Raw genomic sequence first — 22,977 nt, forward strand, 5'->3', positions numbered from 1 at the left:
GCTCAGGATTCTGACACTCACTCACATGCAGGCCTCAGCATGTGGCAGTACCAGCATTTCTCTTTCCTCACAAGAAAAAAAAAAATTAACCCAATACTTTAAACTGATTTAGAATAAACAGTGTATTTATATCCTCGTGACAAAACTCTGCTTTGCATCCTTGCTAATCTCAATCAGCTGCACTATTGTGGCTCAAGTCACTTTGAATTTGGTTAGATGACACAGGAATATTTGGCTAGCTGTGCATGGTGTTAGATTTGAACACCCCAGAAGACAAAGTACATTGCCGGACAGGAAGATCACATCAAGTTTCACTCATGTTTTCCTTCCAGTACATGTACCTAGTCCACATACTAATCCTCCATTCAAAACAGAGCTGGATAAACTTTAAATATAAAATCATATATGTAATCCCTGCTATCTGTGATGTTTGAACCCCTGCTCTTTTTTGGTGTGACAGGGCTAAAAAATTCACTTACTGTAATTTAAAAAGAATAATTGTAAAGTCATTACCTTTACTAAAGAAAAAAAACCTCTGCCAGCTCACACACTGGATGTCTCAACATTCTTACTCTCTGAAATTACACTAGCAAAAACTTTTCCCCTTAAAATGAACCTCAGTAAGTATATTGGCCAATAATCAGACTTACTGCCATATCCGAATTAAATGCAGAGCAGTCTGAGTGAAAGCAGCACTGATGTCAAAGCAGCACTACCCCTGAGCAAGCAGCTTTGAGGAGACCCGCTTAGAAAGTTTCCAGTAGAACCGCGTTCCAACACAAAGTGCTGACTTGATGAAACCCAAAATATTCCACAGGAATGTGCTAATTCAATCAAAACTTTTGAAAGAGGACAGGCCAGCTCGCCAAGCCAGCCAACCAGTCTACTGAGCTGACTGGCTCTCTCCACCTCTCCAGGGTCACTGGCTTCCCCATCTGGCCAGGTGCCAGGCTGCTAGTCCCTGCTCTCAGAGGGGCCCTTTAAGAATAATAATAATAATAAAGTCTTACAAAGTGTCCTGAGAAACAAAGGAATTTTAAAATGAAAACCAGAATTACTTCAGAACCAACTGCAAGGTTTCTTCAAGAGGAATTGTTTGGATTTGTTGCAAAGTATATAAAACTAGTGCCCCTGAAGTCTCTCCTGTGTCTTCTCAATTTTTATAGAACACATTCCAGTGAAAAAAAGCATCAATACTGTAACAACACAAAATGAACAATAATTATATTCCAAACCTAAACTTCACCAAATAGGTCTAATCATCAGCAGGGAGTTAAAGGCAAGTTGCTTCCAAAGCACTGTTATTCAAGTAAAAGCCCCTGCCTGGCCAAAACACAGGGCTACCTAGTAAGCAACACTTTTTCAGAGTAGCCCCTATGTGGGCTCCCTGCATAACTCACCATGGCAAACTTGAACAAGATGGTGCAAGGGGCCTCATTTTATACTTTGGAGAAGCTCAAAGGAATAGGTATGACTATATAATATTTTAGCAGTGGTTTTAAAAAAAAAAAAAAATCAAAAAATCTGTCAACTAGCAAGCAATCCACTTTCTTCATAAAACTGGCTCTTAGCAACCTGTGGCTAACCCGTGCATGGAACCTATTCCGGCTTCTCAGCAACTCAGCAAGTAACAGTTTGAAGACAGTTTTTAATTGCTAAAAAAAGCAAAGCTATTTAAGACAGTAATTTGAAACACCATAATGGTTTTTGCACAATTCCATTCATTTAACCAGCTTTTGTATCAAAATGCTAGGTATTGGTTCATGTGTGAGCACCACAAGTAGTTTAAGAGATGCTTGGAAAAAAGTTCCACAGAAAAAAGAAAGAGCTCTTTTTACATGCCAAATTGAGTCAGCAATGAGATCTCTGTTGCAAGCAAGTCACATGATTTTGAAAGAATAAGGCTAATAAAATGTACTGATTTATTTATATGAAAATCAGCACAACTTCCAGCATAGAACTGGGACAAATTTGTGACCACTCTCTTTCAGAAAACACATGTAAATCAGACAGCTGCCAGAGTTTGCCGTTCACTAACCCTTCCTACTGCCAAATGCAATGCACAAAGGTAGCTCAGAAAGCAATTAGAGATTGGCTGGGAGGACTCATTAATTTTTTTAAACTTCAAATCACAGCTAAACAGTCTTGCAGCATTTTTCTGGGGAAGACTATTTAAAAAGAAAGGTTTGTCTTCTCAGAATGACAAAATACAATTTGGTCCCTGATGTTTCTTAGGAAGAGCAACTAATACATTTACAGGATCATGAGGAAACACATCTAGAACAGAACTAGACATAAGCACAGGTCAATCCAACTGCTCAATTTTTAAACATCTCACCACCTACAAAATCTAAGGCTCCCTTCAATTACTTGCAACACAAAATTCAAAGAGAAAAGAAGGTAAAGGGAAAAAAAAAAGGAAAAAAAAATATTTTCCCTGCTAGTGGTAATAGGATTGGGAAACTGCCAGTGGCAAACACAAGCAAATGATGCCTACTTGGCTCCATTTCAGTATGTACAGCATAAGGCCAAGATAACAATGAGAAAGTAAACCATAAAGAGATGCCTTCCATTTTGGAAGAAGGTTTCAAAAGTTGATATCAGCATGTTTTCTTCTCTCAAGCAAAACTTGAGATGCCCTTCTTATGGCTTATGACAAAAAGGCAGATCCATCACTGATGTCCTCATCACAGCAAACAGCAAAATATACAAGAAAAAAAAGCATGCATATACATATTCATATGCAATTCTGGGCCTGTAATCATGGCAGCATTAAGTTACCAATCTGCTAGTTAATTCTCTTTCATTAGCCTCATTAAAGGGATCACAGTCATATCACAAAGTAACAACTGAGTGCTGCACAACTCTGCAGCCATATTCTCAATTTCTTTGTGCTGCAGTAATTTAAATAACCAGTTATAGGCTATAATTTAAGATTTAGTCCACGACTCCAGGAGCTAACCAACTGGAGCTAAAAGGATCAATTCACAGTTCTATTAAGCGTTTTTGAGAATGAGACCATACTTATAAGTAAGTGTCTCTCAAACCAGTCTATAATTTAGTAGTTTTGTCCTTTCAAGCTTATATAACTGTTTTCTAGAATGAGTTTCTGAGGCTCTCTATACAGCAGACACACTCCTAAATTGAGAAATTACATGTTGCTGGTAATAACTCATATTGCATTGTCCACTGCTTTTGTCGGGTTGCACATTATCCAGAGAGTAGCTTCAGATGCCACTCACAGGTTTTACTTCTGCTCATTTATATGGACGTTTGTTGACTTAACGGACTGCGCAAAGGTAACAAGATGGCCCAAGGGAGCTCCAACCAGCAGCGTGCCAGCTGAGAGAAACAGTGCAGGGGGAAGAAAAAAAAAAAAAAAGTTGAATATGGCTCTATTGTGATGCAAATGAACATCACAATACTGAGAGGTTACATTATGTAACTGCCATTTCTTTGAAAAAAGTTAGTCAGCTGAGTGCACTCATATGTACATGTAGGGAGCAGCAGGGGCAAAGGATTTCAGTCAGTCAACTGGTAACTTGTGGATATCCCATCTGTTGGATTACTGCTAGAACTTGCTCTCTGCCAGGTTGCCTTCTCCTGCTCTACCCTAACTGATCCCAAGTGCATTATCCCTCCCCAAATGGGGTGACTAGTCTGCTTCTCCCTGATGTTCAACATCCCTCAGCACACAGATTTCTAACAACTTCTTTTGGAAAATGCTTAGTCCTAATTTACAAAAGTCAAAACAAAGAGAAACAAAGCCCCCTCTGTTCCATGAAGTCAACCTTCTAAAATATATATGTGGCAACACCAGGAGAAAAAAAAAATATTTACTTTTCCTGAGTGCTGTGCTTTGAAATGGATTTCACAAATATAAGTATATGATTTAAAATTATTTTTGCAATTAAGGCTAAGCATTATTGCTGTCCAGACAAAGAATAAGGTGGGCTCAACCACCCTTTAAGACTTGCGACGATTAAAAAAAAAAAAAAAAAAAAGCAAGCAGTGTAGGATACTATAAGAGCAAGGGTACAAGGAGGGTCAAAGGGCCCATAACGCTGCAGGTTATTTATATAATAACTAACTTCTGTTGGAAGGGACCTCTGGAGGTGTTCTGATCCAGCCCCTCACTCAAAGCAGGGCCAAGTTAGAGTAAGTTGCTCAGGGCTTTATTCAGTCAATTTCTGATCATCTGCAAGGATGGAGATTGCACAACCTCTTCAGGTGCCTGCTACTGTGTTTGACCACCCTCATTACATGGCATTTCTACCTTACATTGAATTAGATTTTTCCCTGATGTAACTTGTAACCACTGACATTCAACTTTTTGCTCTGCCCCTCCAAAAAGAATCCGACTTCCTCTCCTCTACAATTTCTTTCTAATTGCAGTCTGCTCTCACATATTCCACATCTGGTGACCGGCATACAATAAGCTCATTCAGGAGGCACTGTAAGATTTGCTGATGGTAGGGCAGCTCTGCCAAAGCAGGCACTAGGATTTCAGTAACATTTTCTAATTCCTAGTTCTCGGAAACCTTTTGGTGTGCTTTCCATAGAACTGAGTGTCAGTCTAAGCCACGGTGATAGAAAGGTTTGATCCCAACAGTGGCAAAAGTCCTGTTTGCCATGCATCAAAGGTTGTCTAGAAGGAGAGCTTAGTGGTATGGGGGAAAAGATAGAGCTACAACAGGTGATTAATTTGACATTGGCAAAAGTGTCACTAAACCCACAAAAAATGAAGGTAAGACATAAATATCTACCAGTCCTTATGAAGTATCACATACACAAGCAGCTGAAGAAAGAGAAAGTCCTTTAGCTCCTTCAAGAAAGGGTAATTTTCTTGAATAAGGTGCAAATGCACAGTGCATCAAGTAACAGTCCTTAATAATGTCCCCGGAATGAGACTTGATTGACCTACCTCACTACTTGATGTCATTAGATGAGAGGACGTTTAAACTACATATCTCAAGTGGGCACTAAATGGACACTGACCAATATCTGATCTTGTGGTCAGAAAAACCCAGAATACATACACTGAAATAAGAATAATTTTATATTCGTAGAACAAGTCAACAGTGTAAACTATATTAGCATAAAAAAAGACCAAGTTCTTAGGAATTCTTTTCAAAAAATAAACAAGCAAAAACCAGACACTATTTCTGAGTCCTCTGAATTAGTTACTAGAGTATCTTATTTATTAGAGTTATTATCACACTAATGTTTGAAATTAATAAATAATTTTCAGCTTATTTCTTTCTTACCATTGTAGGTTATCCTTGGTTTTGTCAAACACATCACAAGATGTAAATCCATCTCATCGGAAGATACAAATTTTGAACATACAGGGCACTTGAATCCTATGGAAAATAAAAATATGTAAGCATGAGTACAATCGACCATGTTGCAAATATGTCTATTCAAGCTAAAAAACTATTGTGCATGCATTAAAAGAAAGAAAAAAAATCTGGCGGCTTTTCAGTTTTGACCTGACATTTCTTACATGAATATAATCCCCTTGATTTCAAAAGATCTCAAAATGGACCATTGTTTCTGCAAATTGATCTGTTACCAATTGTAAACACGTCACCACCTCTGGAACAGAAAGGTTCCCCTCAACTCTAAGAGCAGGTTAAGACAAGTGCAAGAGGATAATGTGACACTACTAAAACAGAAATTAGAAATGTATAGAGAACATAGCCATTAAAATCTGAACTTGGGCAGAAGCCCTGAATTAACATCTGCGCTTTTACCAGGAATAGTATTGAAACTTTAACAAATGATCTCAGTTTTACATCTCATCATGCAAGTTGCAGCATCTTTTACCAGTCTGGGGCACAGGGAAAACATTAACTCAGGGGTGTTGCCTCACCTACTGAGTCACTAATATTTCCTGTAGCGCTGAATTTGTTTGACTTCTCTCATCCTAGCCAAGCATGACCTTGTTTAGCTTGTGAGGTCACAGCCTGAGGCAATATGGGGTAAAGAATAATTAAGACAGTCTGGATTGTAATGCAACTGCATCATAGTCCATGACAAAACTGCTTAATACTTTAATTTATGTTATTACCAAAGACAGCAGTCTTCCAGTTAAAGGAAGAGATTGGCTGTACAAGTTTTATGGTCCACAGAAAAGTCTGACTGATTTTGACCTGCTGAATAATTAACACACAAGTGAGAGACAAACAGCCACCATAGGGATCTTGATACGTAACAGCTGTTAAGAAGTATACCTACAGGACAACATATGGCAAAAATATCTAAATCCATGCCCACTGCATTGATGCTGTTGAAAAGTAATGATGCAGGCATGCATAAAAGGCCACTGCACCTTCCACCAACATCCTCATCTGGGCCTGCTCCCACATGTTTCAGTTTGTTGCCCCTTACTTTTGTACTTCTAACCTTGGGAATCCACAATGAACCAAGTCAGTCAAGGATGACAAGTGACTTGACGCTGCACTTTCAAGTTACTGATGCCTGAGAAATTTAATCTTTACTGTTAATTATTATCCAGATGTAGATCAAACAACTAACCTGAAGCATTAGCACTTGATAGAAGTAATGCAGTTCATTTATCAAGACAATGATTTTTATTTCTTTACTGCAGCTAATAGGAAGCAAGTCAAAGCAGACAACTGGTAACACCCACGAGGAACTCTGAGCAGCAGCTGAACATGTACTGGAAACCACTTCCTCAGATAAAGTACAGTTCTGATTCTTCCCAGTTTAGTCATAAGCAGTTCATATCTATTTCTTCTTGTGTCAATCTTACACTTCAGTTTAAATATTGCTCTTCTCTCCTTATTTTTAATCCTCCCCCCGGCCCACATCTTTACAAACAACAGTCACAACCATCGCTTAAAAAGCATACAACAGCCAAACACATCTTTTGGAAAAAACAAGTGGAAAGGATTACTTTACTTCTAGAAAGCTTTGTTAGTGACCCTTCAGCTACTGTGTAGTCTCCTTCCCCCAGACTGCATCTCAACATGACTAAAATCGAAACTAGTTATCTCAGTCCTCCAAACACCCAAAACCACCCATAACTGTTTTGTTACTGTTTTCTTCAAAAACTGACCTGGGGTATATTTTCTCTCAAGCTATAAGGCATAACTGAAAACATATTTTGATGTGAGAAGCCACATAACTTCCTTATACACTGCAGACTGAGTCCTGCTGTGCCAGAAGGGAGTGTTTGCATTGCAGCAAGTTAACATTTATGTTCATGGCTAGTTAAGCACCGGGACAGTCATTAACACGTTCCCTCCGCTTTCTGGACAGAACCCGCCTAGCTTATTCCCTAGGGTCATCAGCATGTCTAATTGGGAATGACAGGGGCAGGAAAAACCACCAACAGGTCTTTAGAACTATTACTAAAATTAACAGAGTTATTAACAAGGTACATATCCCAGGAATGCTTGGAGGGAATATTTAAATACAAATAAAACAGTAGGGAGACTTTGGGTAAATAATGATGATGATGATGCTTTTGTCTAAATCCATGCTTGAACATAGACAGCTGTGAAAAATCTTTCTGGTCATCCACCTAGAGTATTCAGCTGAATGTGCCTATACTACCATGCACCTACCCCTAAACCTAGTAAACAGTCTGCATTCTAGCAATACAGTATTTTAACAATACAGTGGCTTGTGGCTTGTCTAGTGTTAAGGGGGATCTGAAGGTAAGAGTTAAACAACTACAAATATTCTCCTGACAGCAAGTCTGGGATATCTGACTACTGTAGCTCTACGCAGTGTGCAGAACAGTACTCTGAAGAACCCAAGAAGCAGCGGACATCACACTTAACTAAGCCTTATGGACCAACTTAGCTGCCAGTGGTAAAGGTATCTTTGTGGAAAAGATGTTTTTCCAGTGACCAGCATCATCTGCATGCCAGAGACTAGCATAAGAGCAGAAAAAGAGCCTTGAGCTCACAACACTTGCTGAAACGCTTTTCAAATACAAGTGAAATTGGACTTCTCATTCCTTCACAACATTCTGCTGCAATAACCAGCTCCTGGATTTAGCCACCTTCCCCAAGAGATGCACAGTGTACGTTTTGTGTGAAGGAAATCAGCATTTCCAACTCCTTTAGTAACCCCAAAGAACAAATTATTTTGACTGTGGATACAATATTTACTTTTTTAAAAACTGTATTTGAAAAATATAAATAAGCGAACAATCAACACTGTCCACAAGCCAGTTAAAGGTCCTTTAAAAAGCTGGTATTTTCCCACCTTTCCTCAAATCAGAAGGCAATAGTTTCATGACCCAGTTTACAATTAAGTACTCCGTAAGAACAAAGACTCTATTGTACTGCTGCCCAGCAGGCTAACAACATTTATAGCCTATGTTTGTTTTTACCACCAGTCTCAAGGAACAATTCCAATAACTTAAAGAAAGTTTCACATGACTTTAACAATCAGCAACAGATCAAAAATAACTTGCTCTCTACATGACTTGTTTTACTGAGTTTTGCAGATAAACAATGCATTCACAGACATGTGGACAAAAAAGTGGAAGTAGTTATCAGATGAGGTGGCATCACATGAAGTGTCGTCTAAAAACTATGAAACTCAGTTAACTACTTTCTCCCTTTCTTTACAAGGAGAGTGCAAGAGATAACATATAGTTCTAGGTAAAAATACAGTTCTTACGAAGGTGTTGGTTTCACAGCATCCCTTATCCTCATCCAAGATGAGGAACTATCACCTTTGTATTAGAGTCATCACTGTTTGTCAGCATATCACTGCAAAGCTGTCCTTCCTCCTCCCATAGTAGAGAGGACATTGCCTGAGATACAACTGAAGTCAGGGGAAGAACCACCTCTCACCCCATTCTCTTTCTGTACAGCAGGAAAGAACTGAGCACCAAAACTGTGCAAGCACACGCCTCTAGCTGACTTTTACAACTGCATGCTTAAGAGACAGGGAGATAAATTCTTGAAAGTTCCCATCATCTAGTTTCACCACCTTTACTACAATACTGAAAGTAACTCGTTACCTAAACCAAAACCATAATCCTGGAAAAAAGTACAATTACAAGAAAAGAGACACAGAACAGAAAGTTGCAGTACAGCTGCTAGAAAATCCCAAGGAGGCACAGGAAGTCTGAAATAACTAAACCTGCTTATGTAGCAGGACTTAAATAGTTAGAGGTGAATTCTCTCTCTCATTCTCTCTTGAATGTATCACTTTCTTCAGACTCCACCATCTTTTGCAAATGAACCTCCAGTTACCCAAGAAATCCCATCTTCTCTCACATCCATCTACCAAACTCATAACTTTCATCGCTGGCAGGCTTGGAAACTATCCACAGGAACAGGTCGATGGGTGGCCACTCACTGTATCCATACCAATTTCAACCTCTTACCAATATCTTACTGTGTTTGCCTTGCTTTGCAAACATCAGACTGTTTAACTTCCAGTTCAGTGCATAGCCAAGCAAAAAAAAAAAAACCAACCCCATCCAACAAATAACAAAACTCGTGGACCTCTATAATTTTTGTAAAATCATTGTGGCAGTCATTCTGGAATATCTACTTCATGGTGGAAAAAAAGAAGACAATACAGTGCACTGTCACAGAATTGCACATAAAGGAAACACATTGAAGCAGTACTAGACCTGCACAGTAAACGGATGATCCTTTTGGTCAATATCAAACAGTTGTAGCAAGAAGTAACCACGAATAAAACCTGCACCAATGCAAAAGACTGCATCAGCCTGATCAGAGTAACCTTTCAGCAGAAAACATCTCAACTGGAACACTGCCAAAATCAAACTGAAAGTATAATGAGACCAGCTGTTCTTTTAAAATAAGTATGCAACGTATTAGTGGGGGGTTTTTTTGTATCCTTGTGTTTTCAAACAAGATGGATAAATCCATCTTGGTTTACATTTAAAGAAGTCATAAGAAAAGAGAAATCCTTGCATACACATACTTTTCTAAAACATATTTGACAATAAGCAGCCTGACAAATGTTACTTATGTACTTGCACTTGTTCTTCAGTACTCAGAAGAAAAACTATAGACAATCTGGAAGCAGAGCATCCAGTAAATATGATGGTATGACAGTGGTATGCAAGATTACTGTCACACAAATAAAGTTTGCATAATGATGACAAAACAAAACAACACAAATAATTCCCTCCCCCCAATAAGCAGAAAAGACCTCACATAATCAGAAAAACATGTTAGAAAGGACCTCAGGAGGTCACCAAGTCTACCCCGTACTGGGAAACTGGGTTAAACAGAGGATTTAATCTGCCCTTAAAAATCAAGTTGTGAAAAGTTTTACAGACATTCTAGACAACCTACAATGCTGATCAGCTGTTCTTAGGGAGTTAGAAAAATCGTCCCTTATCTCTAAACTAGCAGCCTTCATTTACAAAAAAGGCTGATTACTTCTTATGTGTTCAGTAGACATGGAAAACAGTTGGTAACTGTCCTCAGTATAAAAAACATGTTCACACTGGAAAATGTGTGCCCTTCACCTTTTTCCTCCAGCCTGAAAAAAAGAGTTACTCTAATCTTTCCTCACAGGCCCTGATGCCTAAACCTTTTATTCTTATTGCTGTCTCTGGACTCTCTCCAAACTTGGAGTATTGCATTGCCAAGAACTGGGCAGAGCTTTCCGGCTAAGACTTCACAAGTCCTAAGCAGAAATTAATAGCTACCTATCACATCGTTCTGTTACACTAGGTGTTGAATCTCTTTATATAGATGTATCTATGCATAGATATATCTCCCTTATGTGTGTGTATATAGGTACATACAGGTACACTTTAAACAAACCAACAGATTATTGGCTCATTCCTCTCATGACCCATAACAATCCCTTCAGCAGAACTGTTACTAGCCAGGTCCCATTTTGCAGTGGTACAGAATTATTTCTCTTCACATTTAGTAACTCTCATTTGTCTTTTTTACTCAATTTTGAACAGTTTTCTAAGATGTTAAGAACAATTATGAACTCCAATTTTGCCCTCCATAGTGCTTTCAGATCTTACAGGTTTGGCATTATAATTCCTTTTTTAAGGTGTCCACCCGCCAAAAAAAGATGATTGAAAATAGACCTGAAGTAAACCACTGTGACACTTGATTTGAATTGCTCTCCTAGCGCAGCTACAAGATTTTTTTCCCCCAACTATTTCAGTATCCACCTACTTTTTCACCTAGACCATATTCTACAAGTTTGCTAATGAGAATATAAAGCAGAATAGCATAAACATTTTATTAAAGTCAAAGTATAATGCCTCTACTTCCTCCACGTCCTTTTATATTAAAGTGTGTAGAGGACTATGCAGTGAGATTGTAAGAACAGCAGAAAAATAGATGGAAATAATTCAGATTCTCAGTGAAGTAACAACAGTCCTGGTCAAGTCAAACTTCTGTTACTCCCTTCTTCTGTAAACAAATTTGTAAAACTTAATGAAGAAAAGAAAAAGCTAGCTTCAGAAAAGACTACATGGTCTATCAGAGTTATGTGGCCACAGAATTCTCTCTTCTCTTCAGACAGCTGAAATGGAAAGACAGAATGAGTAATTCCTTAAGCTCAAAACCATGAAGCTTTGTACATGAAAGCATATTGCTTTAACACAGCTAACTTCTTACCTGGAGACTTTACCCTTATCAAAGAGAATATGAAGATTATTTCACACTAAATTCAAGAACAGAGAGGTAACATTGTAAAAATGTCTTTAAGTTAGAAGGTAAAAGAAAAAAGAGCATTACCAATTCCCAGGGAACCCTCTACAGAAGAATTTCTGGATGCTGTAGCTCCCAATACAAGTGGCTACTCAGAGAAAGTTTGCCGTTTTCTGTACAGAAGTTTTTTATTAAGGGAGAGAGTGTCTTGGTGAAAAGATACATCTAGTTCTCTAGTTTCCACCCTTCTTTGTGCTGTCAATGGCCTAAGTCGAGAGAACACAGCACCATCTGGAAAGACTTCTGAAGATGAAAAGAAATAAAGAAACAGTCCCCTCAGTTTGGGAGAGAATAAGAAATCAAATACAAATAAGGAACACAATACAAACATTCCAAACCCTGTCTTTTCTAGAAAACTGAACCAGGATAAGCACAAATAATTTCTTCTTCTCAGCACTTACTGATCTTGTGCTCATGATCTAGAGGGGTTTTCTTCCCCACTTTTGTGTCATAAAACTGAAGTAAACACACTTGTGAATTTCTTGAGGGAAACAAGGGATTTTCTCTTGTATTTTCCAATTTAAAGCTCCCACAGCACTCAGTGGGAAAGGGGGGATATATAAAATGGGGAATAAAAACAAACCTGAAACTTATTTTAGTTAAGGAGCCTGTGGAATAATTAAGATATGTTTAGATAATACTTCATCTCCTAAGCAAACACTTATGAAAGACAGACTCTTACTACATAACTGTAGCTCCCTTCATCTTGGGAATTGGGAAAGTGAGATCTTCAGTAGCAATCACTGAAAAATAACGCAGTACAAGATGAAAAAGAGAAATTGAACAAGACACATTTTCTTATGCGTAAATAAAGCCATTATCAAAGGCAAAACTTCAGGCGTCTAATACTAATGTAAAAGTAACAAGTGATGATGATTATAGTTGACAGCTGCACATTTTTAGAAACTGAAGAACAATAAATACAACCATTAAAAGAGAGGGGGGGAAAGCCCCATGCTAAAATATGTTGCAAACCAGAAGATGAAGTTACAGGTGGGAAAGACCTGGGGAAAGATTGATTTCACCTCTTAATACAAAAATAAGAACAGCTGTTATTAGAGGAACAGCTTCTTGAGAGTGACATTTTAGATCAATGCAAGCACTCAACAAAGGGAGGAGGAAAGACCTTCTCAGCTCCACCTGTGTTTGTGGGTGGGTGTTAGCCCCATGTTGGATCCCATCATCCATAGGGATCTGTAGTCAAGGTAGATGAGAGACTGCTCAAGTCTCCTTCATACAAACTCCTAGAGTCTTTGCACTTTCAAATTGACAAGCACACAAACAAGAACAGTTTTTAAAGTGACTTGCAAGCTATTAATTCACTCTTTAACTTCATTAACTGCATTTCAGACATGTCATTCCCCCATCACAGATCCATACCATGAGTTTCTCAATGGAACAGAAGCAGCTGCAGACAGACAAGTGCGAATATAAACTTATGTTGGGAGTTGCATTTGGTAGATTTAAAGGTAAAAGCAAGCCTCAGTTTTCATGTAAAAAAGGCTCCAACCACACCCTCAATCCAGATGATTTTAGATTTTAGCTTACTGTGTTTGAGAAGTATATTTTCAACTAGCAACCAAAAACTCCACTTATCAACCAGACTTTATTCCAAAACCAGAATCAAGGGCAACAAAGGAAAGAAACTTTTCCTCTCTCATGTCTATTCATCATCAGATCTCTGGCAAGCAGAGATAAGAGCAAGGTCCCCTCCTAGCCACATGGGCAGAGTAACACTAGTAGTATGGGAAGAAATTAGCCCTATCGCCATTTCAGAGGCTTCTGTACACAAATGGGGCTCTTGCCACTTTGGAGAAATCTTGTGGAGCTGTGTGAAGGACAACAAAGTTGTCTGAATACACAGTAAAGCCAGGTTGGACACATTTTGGACTCAAGTCAATGACCTTATTCAGAAAGCAAGTAGCCAGAAAGCATGGTCAGTGTTTTGGGGCACAAATGTATTCTATTTACACACAGCAGGCAAGATTAACCTGTCAAGCAAGCTTAGTTCTTGCATTACCAGATGATGACAAATAACTCACTGCATGTCAGCTTGGAGGTCCGAAAAATTTATGCAAATGAAATGCCTTAAAACACTTACTTTAGAGATATTACACATTCCCATTGGGTTTTTTCTTCTTAATTCACCAATCACAGTTCAAAGAGGAAGATTTTTTTCTCTCTCATTCCTAGTTTCTCCTGAACCTAGAAATTTAATTTTTTTTCTTCCTTAATTTTCCTACTCCCTCAATTTTCTCTCATTGCCTGGAGCAATATTTTCCTCAAACACCTGAAAAATGTCTTTCCACTCATTATTTCACAATGAAAGTTGGGGAAGACAGACAAGATAACGGTGTTCTACTGCCAAAAGTAGGCCCTTCTGGAGTAATTGTGTAATTTGGCAAGACTACTACAAATTTTTAAGTACAGGGAACAGTTTGTCTACACTCCCCGCCCCTTCTTCACACTGCCGATCAAGTCACTACTTTCAAAAATACACTAGGGTTAAAAAGTTTCCATTAGAAATCACATCTTTTAAAGGAAGTATAGGAAGAGCTGCTCCAAGATCAGAAGAAAGAATGAAGACCTACTTTTTGAAAATGCACAGACATAAATATCTTGAAAACTTGTACTGTACAATGCAACAAATGTGATTAAAATTCCATGAAGCATGATAATAAGAGAGGAGAGGGTGGCTATACCATGCTGAGAGTATATTTAATGATAGCTAAAAGGGAAGAGGTATGATGTGAAAAAGGCTGAACAATGGTTGACAAGTATGACTAAGCTGAACATGTGAAACAGAGCATCTTGTCGGACGCAGAGAAGTCTTCTGAGCAAACTGGCCAAAATGCATACGAGGTCTTATGAAAAAAGAAATGGGAGAGACAAAGTAAACACTGCACTTGAAACGCAGCAGACAGGAACGAAGGAGCAAGCCCCAGGAGAAGGCAGCATCTTAGAAGACAGCACAGATAATGATGCTGCTTGAAAGCATGCAGAAGACAAAGTCTCTCAGAGAATCTGAAAACTATTACTCTACTACACAAACAAGGTGATAATGGAGACCTGAGAAAGCACAGCATTTACAGACAATTGGTCTGTTGTCTACAAAGTTTTTACCAAAGTAAGTGAGGGTAAAAGAAGTCCTCACTAAGGCAAAACTTTGTAAAGTCTGATTTAGTTAAAATACTTACCAATAACCTACTTGTTCCTGCAGAAATAGAGGTAGCAGTGACAAAGAAAAAAAGGGGAAAACCAATCAATGACAAAAAAGTCAGAGTACAAATTATTAAAGACTACAACTGGGAAGAATATATGTAAATAAGACGTTAAATTATTATGTGGGATTTTCTCAGGAGTTTAAATATTAATTCTAAACATAATAACGTTTCATTTTTCAACAGCAACGTTAAGCTATATATAAAAAGTGGTTACAATTACATTTATCAATCAGTATAACAGAAAAATTATACCTATTAAAAGTACAGTTTCAAGAAAGTCAAGAACAAATGTTTCAAAGCATACTTGTTTTCTTGCTTTTCATCTCATTTTTTAATCACACATGCAAGAATTTTTATTACCTAAGCACAACAGCAGACTTTCCTGCATTATTATACTCTGTATTTTCCCTCTTTAGCTCTCAAAATAGCAGTCCTCGACAGAGGGCACCAATTTCTTAATTCTGCAGGGAAACACCTAACCTATGGACTAATTTACTTTCATTCACTTGAAACTGGTGAGAGTAGAACAAGTATGGTTACTTGATTATTTATTTGGCTTTGGGGTTTTTTTTTCCAGAGTAAAGGTATGGCTTATAAATAAGGACTGAGCTTAGTGGAAAAGTTCTGGCTGATAAAACATCATTCATGCTCAGCAGAAAGGAATTTTGTTTAAGGAATAACTTTTTAAAAGTACTGACATCTCTGCTTATCATAAAGCACCCTTTTGTTTTTAAATGGAAAGTTCAACTAAGAGAAGTTCACTCTGCATTGACCCCTCTAGTCTTCCAACTTGGAAAATATTTACCTTAGTGTATGGACTATTGCAGAAACTAGGATGTAAGTTTGTAACAAGCCAGACTTTTAACAGAATAATGAAAGAGAATCTTACAAAATGGGGAGAAGACCAAGGGTGACAAAACACGTAATTTCAGAAAGGTATACACTGGAATTAGACCGTTAAATCCTTCAGTATTAACAGAATTCAAGTGTTTAACATGAATTATGTACAAATCTTGATAAAATGTGAGAGCAGTTTCTTAAATTTGAATGATATGCATTTATGTATTTTAATGACTAGTTTTGCATAAGTTCCTATTTCTAAGACAGAACCTTTTAATAAAATTTGGGAATGTACCACAGTGAAGAAAACATGCAAAATGCCTAATAAGAGGAATAGTAAAGAAGATGCATAGCTGGTTTGGAAAAAGATAGAACAACACCCATAAAGAAATAATCCCCAACCAAGTTTTCTTAACTATTGTCAGTAAAAGCTGAAGAAAATCAAGCTATTGACTGACTGACTTTAAACATATCAATCATGACAGATTCATCTATATTTAGAGTCTTTTACCTCTATTAAGAGAGTACATAGCATCCATACCATATTCTGCAAAATCTTACAGAACATCCATAAATCACAAACCAACCAAACTTTCAAATGACATGCCACATCATTCCTACCACAGCTACTAAGTCAGCAATGTAATTCTTGCTTCTTCATGGTTAAGATGCCACTGTTTACTTTGCGTATTGCTCACATTTTAAATGATCTTTGTAGAGAATGCTACTGAGCTTTTTCTATTTTTCTCTGTTTACAACTGCTGCATTGGTCTATCAGTCAAATAATTGAGAAATTTGGTTAGTTACCTACATCTACACTTAGCAGAGAAACATCTTGTTTACATTAACCAGATCATACTAATAAGATGCACATATGCATGCATACACACACACACAGCATAGACTGCAAGTAGGTTTTAACAGGGATGTGCAGTTGGAACAAATTAGTTTAAATGATACTTTGACTTTTCAGCCATTTTAAAAGTGACATGGTAACGCAAATGCTTTTATTTATCCAATTACAGCTTTTATGTAAAGAAGTATATGCTTTCATTGCTTTACTCATCCATAACACTACTGAAGGTAAAAGAACCTGCAACTATTTAAGAAGTATGTTTTGTTCTTCACTGTTCAAACAAAATCACGATCCGTCATTTGATATGTACATAAGCATTATATATGAAAAAGGAGACAATGTCTTGAGTTTGAATACTGAGATAGCATGAAACCACAACATGCTAGTAAGTTATGTTTTAATAAGAATGGGTGATGGGTTTTGTTTGTTTGGGTTTTTTGGAGGGTTTTTGTTGTTCTTTGTTTTTTAAACAACTGACTAAAGAGCAATCATAGTACTCATATTTCAGGAACACCCTTATAAGATCAGGATCACAGTGCACCAAGTACTGCAAATATGTTTGTTCACATACATGTATGCATCTCCCCCGAAGAGCTTACACTCTAAAATAGACAAGAAAAAGCAATGGTTACAAGGGGAGCAATGCCTCCATTATATACTTTAGAGAGTCAGTAAGAAACCTGCCCTAGCTTACACAGAAAGTCAAACAATTCTCGTAAGTCTCTACATGACACCTTATATAAAAATGCCTATTTGCTCACAATGACACTGAGACAAGGGTCACAGAAAAAGTAAATCATGACAGAAATTTGGTCTGCCTTTCCATGTAGCACTGCCTTCTTAACCACAGCCTTAGCAAGGCTGTACCACAGATCCCTAAAATCAGTGACTGAGCAGTTAAAATTTAAATAATAAAATGCTCAAACAAAAAAAAAATCTGGTTTTGAATGAAGAAGAAAGCTCTTTAGAACAGATCTTGAGGGGCAGCATAAAGAATGCCAGAGTTTGAGCCTGCACCCCTCTCGGCTCACTCGTGTTCATCCCTTCACCTTCCTTCTGTCTCTTGGCAGCACTACCTCCTTTGCTCTTGCTGTCCTTTCCTGCATGTGCATGTCAGCTGGTAGGGACCAGCCCAAACAAGCAGGAGCCTGAGCTTTCTCAGTGGTACACCGGCGCAGCCCACTGCGCCTTGCTGTATTAGCTAGCCTGCCAGCACCGTATAGAAAATTTGAGAGACTGATAGGATCAAAACAGCAGCTAGAGGACAAAGACCAGTAAGGTGTATTTAAGTAAATCCTTCCATGATATAAACAAAACAAATTAAAAAAACAAAAAACTGTGAACTTCTAGAACAAGAGACAAGCTAATGAAGGATGCACGCCAAATGTGTACTATATACATACTTCAGCAGCAAATAACTTATTTAAAGGAAAAAAAAACCCTTCTCATCCAATTCCCACTTTCTTAAAGTGTAAGGCACTCATTAAAAAATAATGTACAAATCTTCCATCACTTTAGACATCTAAAGTTCTGAGGTAAGACTACTCAGCACTACAACTAACCCAAAATCATTAGAGACAGATTTATAACTATTTTCCCATTGTAGCCTTTCATTCTAGGTTGCAAGAAATGAACAACTTCCCAAAATCTTCTGCAAAAGAAACAATAATTCTCAAAAGGCACTTTCAGTTAAAAAAACCATTCTCCACGCAAGAAAGATTTTATACTGCTAAGTATTTGGGTACTGAATTGTCATACTGTTACTTTTTACAGACCAGGTTTTAAGAACTGCAAAGAATTAACATCGTTTATAGGCATTTTTCTATTTCAAATTAGATCTCCTCCTTTATCTAAGAGGAGCATTAGTCCCTCAAAGAGATTTATGTTTCAGTAGACATAAGATGTATTTTCAATGTCTTACAAAATAAAAATCTCCATGATGCTCTTGAAGGAGAACTCTCTCACACTTAAACCTTGTTTCCAGTTTTCTAGAAGGCCGCCTTATTCTGGATTTTAGGAGAGATCAAAGTAGCTGTTTCCCACATGGACACCAGCTTAAATCCACTCCTTTCACTGTAGGAGAAGCCCTCAGAAGGCAAGTCCATTGCACACTGGTAAGTGCAGTAACAGCAACTGTGATAAATTTCACAGTATGGCCACCAACAAATTAGTGAGATTAAGCCAGGCATAAGTCATCAGCTCTGGTGAAAAGACAGACTTGTTCTTCCATAGTAAACTCTATCCATATTAAAGACATGCCACAGGCATGTAACGGACAGCCTCTGCCTCCAGGCTGTGTTTTATCAAGTAACTTTTTTTTAAATTTGCCTTTAACTACCATTTTTAGGAACACCTAATAAAAGCTCCCAAAAGAAGCCTGACATTCCTGTTGGTCATTACAAAAGGACACTCTTCCTCTCTCTAGCAGATGTCTTGCCATACCTGTCCTTTACAGCAGTTGTATCAAATCAGAAATCAGTAAACTGGGAGTTGTGTCAAGAAGAGAAATCTACTTTTATTGGTTTTTCATTGACAAGAAGCAATACCCAATACAATTCCTGGCTTTGTGCAGCGAGAATGCCATATAAACATCTAAATTTATGTCTTTGTTTTCCAGAACCGGGTAGACATTGTACCATTCATTCTATTAATCCTATAATCTTACAACAGCAGTTTCCAGTTTGGAAGACATCTCCGCAGGGCAGTAGGCAGGCTACAGAAGACTAAGAGCTGTCTAATCTTTCAGGGAGATCCTCCAGCTCTAGGTTGAAAAATGAGTGAATGCTGAACTTGTTTTGCAAACAGAAGATTTTGGCCTAACATGCTCTCTGTCTGGTACTTCCCACAGAATGTGGTAGGACAGACTGAAATTCTGCTCTTGGTGTAAAACCACTCCTTTGCTAAAACTGTATCAAAACTGTCCAGAAGCTGGCCTAAAGGGAAAAAAACAGATGCAGTTGGAAGGGTTATGGCATACATATAGGAAGATAAATATTTTACACACGAGAACATGTTTTTGAGTAGAAGTCAACATAAGCATGGAAACTGCCCTTCTCACTATTGCATAGGTAGGACAATTTTTACTGACATCAGAGACATTCAAAACAATACTGAAAATTAAGCTTTTAGTTAAGGAAGGGAGTTCACAGCACTTAACATCTACACAATGACTTCCAGAAAGAAAAATAAAAACTTCAACTCATTTACCAGGTTTCTACCTGCAACAGAATTCATACAAATTGCACTAAACCTTGAGACAGACTAATCTTGTTACACTGTCACCTAGTTTACTCTAGAACCATACAGTGACAGCCTCAAGGGGAAAGAAGTTCACTTAGTTTCTTAAAAAAATACATGTTTCAGATGCATTTATATCAATTCAGCATGTTACTCAACCTGCAACATAGGTGGGATTATAAATCCTGCAGTATGCTGTCGTTGCTCTTGACCTAGTGTGGTATCTCACAAATTTGAGGGTAATTCCATCCAGCAAAATAAAATAGCAAGCCTTCTGGAATAAATTCAAAGTACTAAAAGGACAATACAGTCTTCTAATCTATTCATACTCTGGCAAGAACATGTATACACAAATCCGAGTCTTTAAAAGCAATTTAGGCAAAAATTCTGATCTCACATGTATTAATATGGACAGATAAAGCTTTTTTTTTTTTCTTTTTTTTTAATAGACAAATGGCTTGTATGCGAGTCATTTATAAAAGACAGAGAAACATCTTCTAAAGTACCAGCTATGACAACTTTTATTATCAACTCCTATTCCCTTGGGGACAGTTTTACAGAAAGAAATTGAAAGTGAGGCAAGGAAAAAAACCCTCTTATAAAACTACCAGCTTTTGTCTTACACTGGCTAATCTGTTAAAGTATTCTTTAAATTTATTTAAATGTAAATGTACATGGTGGGTTCCACCCCCAACTGTGTCCCCCCCCATCCAAGCAAATATGAATAGTCTTTCATTCACTATCCAATCTCTGTATGCTTCTGTAACTACTCACGGAACAAACCATCCTTATACCAAACCTAAGAAATCAGAATACCAGGGAAATAACTTTCTGAATGTGACTTCAATAAAATCCTTCAACTTATAAATAAAATCATGTTATATATAATTTCTCCAATGAAGCAAGTTTAAGGGGAGAAAAAAAATAGTAATATTGAAAAGTAGAATGCAACCCTGGCAATTACCCAAGAGCTTGCCACAATTCCCAGATATATGGCAGAGGTCCAACCTAAACAAAGCAAAGTTACCCATAAGTTAGGGACAACTGATTTGGAAACACAGCTTTTCCAGGACACTGAAGAAACTCTAGTACTAATTTTGCTTAATGATGGTATTTCCATTTTTCATTTAAAGGTTGAAATGCATGTACTCCAACAATTGAAATATCAAAATCAGTTTCTTTTCCTTTCCTCCTGAAATTCACTTTATTTCTTCCAGTAGGGAGGGAGTGTAAGAAATGCATGTGTCTTCCTTTTTTATTTGTTTAGTAGCAAACTGAATAAAGCTGCTGATATTCTTACAGAAGTTAGCGCAATGGTATGGTAGTATACTGAAAGGTCTTTAGCATAAAAAGGAAATAATATTTACTTAGGATTCCCATCCCTAAGGAAAATCCTGCAAGACATTGTAAAAAGATAACAGTAAGTAGGAAAAGAAGTACATACTATCTTAAACAAACTGCACTTAACAATAGGGAAAAAAAATATTCAAACCACATAGCTCTCTGCAGCAGGGTCATAAAAAGAAAGGAAAAAGGTCACTAAAGTATTTACAAACCCTGTTTTCACATGTGAATCACAGTATTACTGTGTTTTCCATCTTGGCTTTGAAACCCATTAAGTGAAATTAAATATTTATGGGTTTTGTTCTTTTTTCTCCAAACAAAAGATGGACCTTATCTTGTTACCTCAGCATTACTGGATGCAAAACTATCCCCTTTCAAAAGTAAATATTTCAGAATACCACCTTCTAGATTTTAATCTCTCATCAAGAAAAACTAATGTTATTTCAAAAGGTTAATCTTTCAGTGAGCCTCCTACTACTCAAGGTGTCTTTCTAATACTAATACAAAATATATCAGAGGCTTCTCCAGGTTTTTAAACATTTAAGGTCAAATATCTTAATCATCTCATTTTCAAAAAGTGGTGTTACACAGCATCAAAGAAAACTGAACAGACAGTGGGATAACAGAAAGAATCTGTATAATCTGCTTTTTCTTTTTCAGCTTCCACTTACTGGAAGGAATCAAGCAGGGAGGTCTGGTTGAAACTACAAGACTAACAAAACTTTTAGCAGAAAATGAGAACTAGCTCATGAAAGTCCTTAAACCAAGTGAAAAACAAACAGCAGAGATGAAACTAAGAACAAGGAAGCTAGTTTACCAATGTTTGGGAAAGCTGTGGCAGGAAATGTATTTTCTAGAATAAAAGTGAACAAATAGATGAAGATTGAACTTCTGAAACCCAAACAAGATTTAAAACAAACAAACCACCAAAAAACCCACAAAACCCATGACACATAGGAACTGTACGTGAGCCAGACTTAGGAAGAGTTACAAAAAGCCTTCTGGGGAAGTCTATCTGGTCTACTCTCAAGGCTGCAAAAGCTGCTTTCTGTACCACAGGGAACTGGGGCAAACAAGAGTCTATCACAAAACTCTTGGTCTTTGTCGTGGTTTAACCCCAGCCAGCAACTAAGTACCATGCAGCCACTCACTCACTTCCCCCATCCAGTGGGATGGGGGAGGAAATCGGGGAAAAAAAAAAAAGTAAAACTCCTGGGTTGAGATAAGAACGGTTTAATAGAACAGAAAAGAAGAAACTATAATGATAATGATAACACTAATAAAATGACAACAGTAGTAATAAAAGGATTGGAATGTACAAATGATGCGCAGGGCAATAGCTCACCACCCGCTGACCGACACCCCGCCAGTCCCCCAGCAGCGATTCCCTGCCCCCCCCCACCTCCCAGTTCCTAAACTAGATGGGACGTCACATGGTATGGAATACACCATTGGCCAGTTCGGGTCAGGTGCCCTGATTGTGTCCTGTGCCAACTTCTTGTGCCCTGGCTGGCCATGAGAAGCTGAAAAAATCCTTGACTATAGTCTAAACACTACTGAGCAACAACTGAAAACATCAGTGTGTTATCAACATTCTTCGCATGCTGAACTCAAAACATAGCACTGTACCAGCTACTAGGAAGACAGTTAGCTCTATCCCAGCTGAAACCAGGACAGTCTTTTAAATACAATTCAGTAGTCCAGCCAGAAAGCTTTGGGCCAGCATGAAACGTACAATTCTGACAAGGTACCTTGTCTCACC

General features: G+C 37.7%; 1 protein-coding gene across 4 annotated transcripts in view; it reads right to left on the reverse strand.

Moving 5' to 3' along the window:
* ZNRF2 (zinc and ring finger 2) overlaps positions 1-22,977 on the reverse strand; it is a 568,219-nt gene that overhangs the window by 529,568 nt on the left and 15,674 nt on the right. For all 4 annotated transcript variants that reach the window (XR_007508147.1, XR_007508149.1, XR_007508148.1 and 1 more), the window contains exon 2: positions 5,268-5,363. Coding sequence is in view for 1 of the 4 variants with exons in the window: in XM_049817315.1 (XP_049673272.1) it covers positions 5,268-5,363 (96 nt within the window). In the remaining 3 variants the exon portion in view is untranslated. The remainder of the gene's footprint in view (positions 1-5,267; positions 5,364-22,977) is intronic.

This window comes from Accipiter gentilis, chromosome 14, assembly GCF_929443795.1.
Source record: "Accipiter gentilis chromosome 14, bAccGen1.1, whole genome shotgun sequence".
Taxonomy (NCBI): Eukaryota; Metazoa; Chordata; class Aves; order Accipitriformes; family Accipitridae; genus Astur; species Astur gentilis.